At 34.4% G+C, this 5,994-nt stretch overlaps 1 protein-coding gene across 1 annotated transcript; it reads right to left on the bottom strand.

The window, feature by feature from the left end:
- Nucleotides 1–422: 422 nt before the first annotated feature.
- Nucleotides 423–5,994, bottom strand: LOC146738348 (low affinity immunoglobulin epsilon Fc receptor-like). Its single transcript, XM_085503742.1, has 4 exons — nt 5,916–5,994; nt 2,836–3,172; nt 1,847–1,920; nt 423–550 (listed from the first exon to the last, which is right to left on the bottom strand). The coding sequence occupies exons 1-4, from the start codon at nt 5,977–5,979 to the stop codon at nt 543–545; spliced, it is 483 nt and encodes a 160-aa protein (XP_085359868.1). The 5' UTR covers nt 5,980–5,994; the 3' UTR covers nt 423–542.

Genomic DNA, 5,994 nt, shown 5'->3' with positions numbered 1-5,994 from the left:
AAGTTGTTAGCCTGATAAATGTTGTCTTTCGGAATAAGGTTATTGCAATAACAATTTACGTTGGAAACATTATTTGTTGTTCAATAAGCCAAAGGTATGACTTTGCTTTGCCTTTTCTTAATCTTCCGAACATGCATGTACCTATATCCATGTCTGATAGACGCCCATTCTGATAGCCATTTCAATCTATGTACATACCGCTATGTTCTTCCCAGACATTAACAATATATGCAACGTATTCTGACGTCAACTTCTACCCAGGTAGCTGCATGACAATGAACTTACACAGATTCCTTCACTACACTTATATTTGTAGACCAGTCTTAATGAAAAGTTCACTGGTTTGAGGTACTTCGATCTATTTTTCATCTACCGGTAAAACATTTTTGGATGGTAGATAACAATGAATGACAAGAAGCATGTTTCAACAGAGTTTTCTTTATTGATAGTTCATGTAACAGTGAATTACTCATATTAGGAATTCATTTTAACGCTGTACTTCTGTGCTCATCTACGTGTGCTTTGTTGGTGGTCAAGGTAGCCTAACAAACTGAGAAAAAACATAAATAATAAATTGAGGAGCAGTAAATTTTCAACAAAGTTTAGTAATAAAAACGCTTGTAATGGACTCTCTTATCAGTGCTATTTCCCCATTTACCACTCATGATGGTGCTACATCAGATTTCCTATTTTATTTATATTTTAATAAATATTCACAGCTCAATTGTTTTCAAAATTTGCAGAATCTTGTCGGAGAGACAGTAACAATAGTATGTACTGCTTCCACTAATATTTAGTTATTAACTCGAGTTCCTGGAATGGCGCCATGAATTCGATCACATTTGTTTTGCAAATGCACTGGGTTTCAATATTAAAATCATTAAAATTTGGTGAATGGTGGGAAGAAGGATTAATCAGGCCAACCAACCATGGACACAGAATCGAGACCAAGATGTATAATTGTTCGGTATTTCTATTTCCCACAATCTCAAATTAACATGAAGATTCCACCATTGAAAAATAAAATTTCAGACAATGTCACAGAGTGACGAAGTTTTCTATTTTGGAATTCTGATGGCTTTGTCCCCTGACAGATTTAATTGGGCTACATGATGACTTGCTAGTATTATCTCAACTATCAAGAGGAATGAGGTATCACCTTAGTCAGTTGTGACATGTCGTACATTTTTACAGTCATAAACTGACGGAAGGGTTAATTCAAATGGTGCTTCTGGTAATGACTTCATGGATGTAGATAAGAAGGTAGGCAGGGGTAGTCGTTGATTGAATTGCTGTGTCATGCTGGTCGTCATCAGCCTGAATTGCTTTAAATAGGATATTACTGTCATTATATTGGCTTGACACACGGAAACACTCAGCAAAATTCAGTTTAGATTACTGTAAAACGTGTCTTTTTAGCTAGCATGTCATTTTTGCTAATTCACAATTTCTTTAAATTAAGATGTCGCTAATTAGAATATAATGTATTCTCACAGTAAGATTATTGGCACTTTAGCTAAATTAAGATTCAGTTAATTCATGTATTGAGTCAAATTCAAGTCAAAAATGTTTTACAGTGTGATTGTCGAAATTGAGATCTACAACACGTTTTTGATATCTGTCCAGCCTCCTTCAAAACTGATAATTATATGTATATACTGCGCGCATGTGAGATGTGGTTCTTATCGTGTAGGTACGCCAACTGAACAACCTAATGTGTTTGGCACTTATCGGTGACTTGTATGTTATTGTGTTTTACATCTAGGTTCTACGAATGATTGATGACACATTGTTGGTGTTGCATAGTTGTATAAATCCATCTATACTGTATTAAATTTAACGTTACCTTCCACCTCGCAAATAAACGCTTTGTCTCTAATTTCTCCGCAGTATTCGTCATCCCACTGTGTAGTATCTTTCCTGTAGACATAATGTGAACATCAATCTATACTGACGGATAAGTTACTGTTAATGACGTAAAGGTGTAGTCATTTGAATATTGGAGAATGTCTAGAGGATTAACTGTGATGTTTTGTTGAAGTAATGTCTTGTCATTGTTGTCTAATAAAGATGTGATAGTAATTCTAATTGTATAATTTATGTTGGTTTTCACGTACAATGCTGTGCCTACAAAAACACTTCAGATTTGCATTGATTGGTTATGAGAGTAACCCATATTTTGTCGTTTAAACCAATTCAATTGGGGGTTGATTAATTTCAGAAATTACATAATAACATTATACTTCTAGTATCAAGTATCAATAGAATATATATTATGTATTTTTAACGTTAAAATCAGTAATACTTATGGTTAATGTAAATAATAAAACCTTATTTCCACATAAGCCTTATTTTCATATACCCATACACTATTGCGCCTTATATTTTGCCTTGCAAATGCTAAATATACTAGTAATTAGCCATAAACATTATTATGGTATCACTCCAACGTGATTTCTAAATCAACCAACAACCAATTGGCCTGGCACAAAATCGTGAAAACGGAATGTTAGTTGAAATGTGGGCAAAATGTCGGCCACTGTTGCATAGCCATGGAATGAAATTGTTTTCCTGTGAGTGCAACACAATTCTAATGGAAAAAGACGGTAGACTCTACATAGTGCAAAAAAACAGGATGTCAAATTTGGTGATAATAATAACTTTTTGGCATGTTTGTAGAAAACACAAGTCGCATTTTTTTTATTTTTCCTCCAGACACCTCATTTTTAAAAGATCCATCTTTTGTCGGATTAATGAATAACTTGTATGCACTTTATAATAAAGCTAATAAACTATGATGAGACAAGAACTCGTCATATAACTTAAAGATCTCACCTTAGTTGTACACAATCTTGTCCACTGGGATCAAGATTATCGTTGTTGTTTGGCTCACCGGCACCCCAGTTTTCATATGGGCAAACGAAACCAGATACCCACTCAAAGGTTCCTTCTACTCTTTGGTCATTGTAACCAATCCAAAATCCACTATCAATGTTTGCTCCAATACCTGATGCAATGATATGCGCTATAATCAAATCGTTCGTTGCCTGGTCGTATATTCTAACCAAGTCCCCGCCAATTGACTCGCAGTGGGTTTGTGCTTCATGCCAATTAATTTCATCTAGGAAGAAGTGATATTCCACTGGTGTAGTGTGAGATATTATGCTGTGCTCTGTTGAAAGATCATTTAATACTGTCAATATATTTTAATTGAAATCTTACATCATCTTCTCTTGGACATGTTAAAGTAGCAATAATAGGCTGAAAATATTCCATATAATATTTCAAAACCTCTAATAAAGTTATAAAAATGATTTTGGTGTGCACCTTTAAAGTTGGTTTGAAATGTTCGTATTAGATTGTGTATCAGTAAGTTGTTTTTCAACCAAGAAATGATACATGTTTGCCCATATGGGAACAATTCACTCCAAAAAAACAAAGCAGAAAAGAAACAAACATAAAACTTGGTGTTCAATTCACGATGTCAAAGTCGTATAAGAATTTGTTTAGTCCAAGACACAAAACAAACGACAGCATATTCCACAAGAGCAAAACAACCGAAAAGTATATAACACAACATACTAGTCAAATCAGCAAGGACATTGTGCTCACTTCATGTCGTTGATGTCAAACATACAGTATTATTGTTTTAGTTCACTGAACTGTTAAAGTCAAACATAAATCACCATCACATTCAATGGACATTGATGAGTTTTTTGAACTGACTATTAGAGACAATATTTTTAGTTGAACGATTTACTATTCTAATTACTTTGTGACACTATTATAACACACTGCAAGTCGCAATTTGCACGACATGGCATACCGAATGAACCAAAATGACAATAGACCACAGTTTACATGTCAACTTTTCAAGGACTGTTTTAAAATTACTATCGTATTAAGTCAAACGGAATGAAACATGAGCAAGCAAACATTAATATATTTATCAAATAATTTGAAAGTGAAAGAGATCCGTATTTAACATTGTTGAACATCCCCATCAGTGGTGCTCATCAAAGTATTACAGCTAGTGCAAATAAATTGAAAAGACCAGAGATACACACCAGCAACTATCTAGACTGGGTAACAAACGTAAAACGCATTAATACATTAATACAGTAATGCCAATGTGTGTACTCAAAGAACTAGAGTTTCTAAACATCCTAACAAAGTCACATATAGTTTTAACAAAATGTGTAGTGTGTAGTTTTTCCTCGTTCTATAATTATATGTATTCAATGTGTTATTTGTGATATTAGTTGCGTGATGTATTATTTCTGTTTTTGTTTTACAACCATAAAATTACTCTCTGTAGTAGATTTTCGTGTTGAATAAAATTATTATTATTATTATATGTAATTTCTAATGTATTGTTTAAGCCTGGACCATTTTTCACACTTTCATGCGCGCCATGTCAAATGTCATAACGACTGTCTAGCACTCCTTATTTGGCATGTCATTAAGTTCTGACAAACCACGTTGACTTATGCTAGGCGTCGTAGTGACGTCACGATATCACGTGGTTTCACTTATAAATAGTGGGAGGACTCATTTAAGCAGGTGTCCAATCAATGTATGTATTTCAAGTAACATGGCGACTTAACAAGGTTCGGTCACGTGATGTCCTATGAACAAGTCAGAAATATGAAACTTTTTTCCAACTGTTCATCTACAGGGTTCACCACTGCTGAGCATTTCTAGCATGCCAATTTGATGCATTTAAGATCCAATGTTTATGACGAACTGAAAAAAAACAGTTGGTATGTATATATGATCATACATTACGCACAAGTCAAGATTCCCCTACAACTCCTTTGACAATATGACATGCAGTGTGAAACACCTCTTTGGACATTGAAAATTGGTAGACAGAACAAGTGTGATGCACGACACTGAATTATGTTAAACCATGAAAAAATAAGAGACGAAGACTTTGTTAAATAAAGACATTAGACGAATTTCTAATGTCTTTGATTTATTAAAACAGTATAGTTCGATGGCAGGATTAGCTAGGATTTGCAGGTCAAAGTTGGCCGCATTTCACACTACACTACACTACACTACACTACACAAATGTACAATGTTATGTCATGCTACCTGTGCCCCTAACGACATAAAGGACTTCCCGGTCACGCGTATTCAAGTGACGATTAACAAGCACACACCAGTTCCACGAAACAAACAACCAATTGAGAAGAACAATGCAAAAATGAATATGAAGTGACGCCAGGGGTATCATTCCGAGTGATTACCAAAAGGCTTCTATATTAAACATCAGCTTTATATCAGACAACTGACATTGATGCTAAGCTGAGATCACCTTTGCAACTGTGTAATTGTATTATGAGAATATCGTCACTAAATTTAGGATTGTTGATGAAAAATACATCAATGTATATGAATATGAAAGAATTTGCATTCTTTTAGTGTTTTTTTCCCCAGAAATTATTCTTCATACAAATAAAGATATAAATCATTCAGCAAAGGCACAATTTATTCCATGGGGAATGCTGATGAATTGTTCGAAAAAATATATGTATTGTAGTACTCGGCAGATATATTGTCGGCAGAATACTGATAATGTAATGTCCAGTGTAAAAAAGGTTTCTCATCAGTATTATTCTTAACGATGCAGGTAGAAACATTTGTATCCAGTATTTAAACAAAAACTGGACAATGCGCAATTTAAATTTATCTTGCGGTAAACTGAAATGGTTTAATCAACATTTATGTTTTGCACTTGTGTGCAAAAACGTAGCATATGGCCAGACGGGCAGCCATCGACATTTAGCGAATGTGGGTATAATCTCAATAAGCTAGCATGGCTAACAAGGCTGCAATACACATACAAAATACGCATTCACAAACACACACACAAGCAATGTGAAAGTACATTAATTTGTCGAACCTACCTACATATGCACAGGCTGCCACGAAAAAAAGCGACAATAGAAAGGCGACTATAGGATACTTCATTTTGATTGTAGGTAT

This window comes from Saccoglossus kowalevskii, chromosome 9, assembly GCF_978046115.1.
Source record: "Saccoglossus kowalevskii chromosome 9, keSacKowa6.1, whole genome shotgun sequence".
NCBI classification, from domain to species: domain Eukaryota; kingdom Metazoa; phylum Hemichordata; class Enteropneusta; family Harrimaniidae; genus Saccoglossus; species Saccoglossus kowalevskii.
Note: the sequence above shows the minus strand (reverse complement) of the source record. Positions and strands in the feature narration are given on the sequence as shown.

Bases quoted from the DNA above. Each gene is read 5' to 3' on its own strand.
- LOC146738348 (XM_085503742.1), bottom strand. From the start codon at position 5,979: ATGAAGTATCCTATAGTCGCCTTTCTATTGTCGCTTTTTTTCGTGGCA. The intron at 3,173-5,915 runs GTAGGTTCGACA...ATCTTTCAACAG, and splicing joins GGCAGCCTGTGCATATGTAG to AGCACAGCATAATATCTCAC. The intron at 1,921-2,835 runs GTGAGATCTTTA...TTATGTCTACAG, and splicing joins CAAGATTGTGTACAACTAAG to GAAAGATACTACACAGTGGG.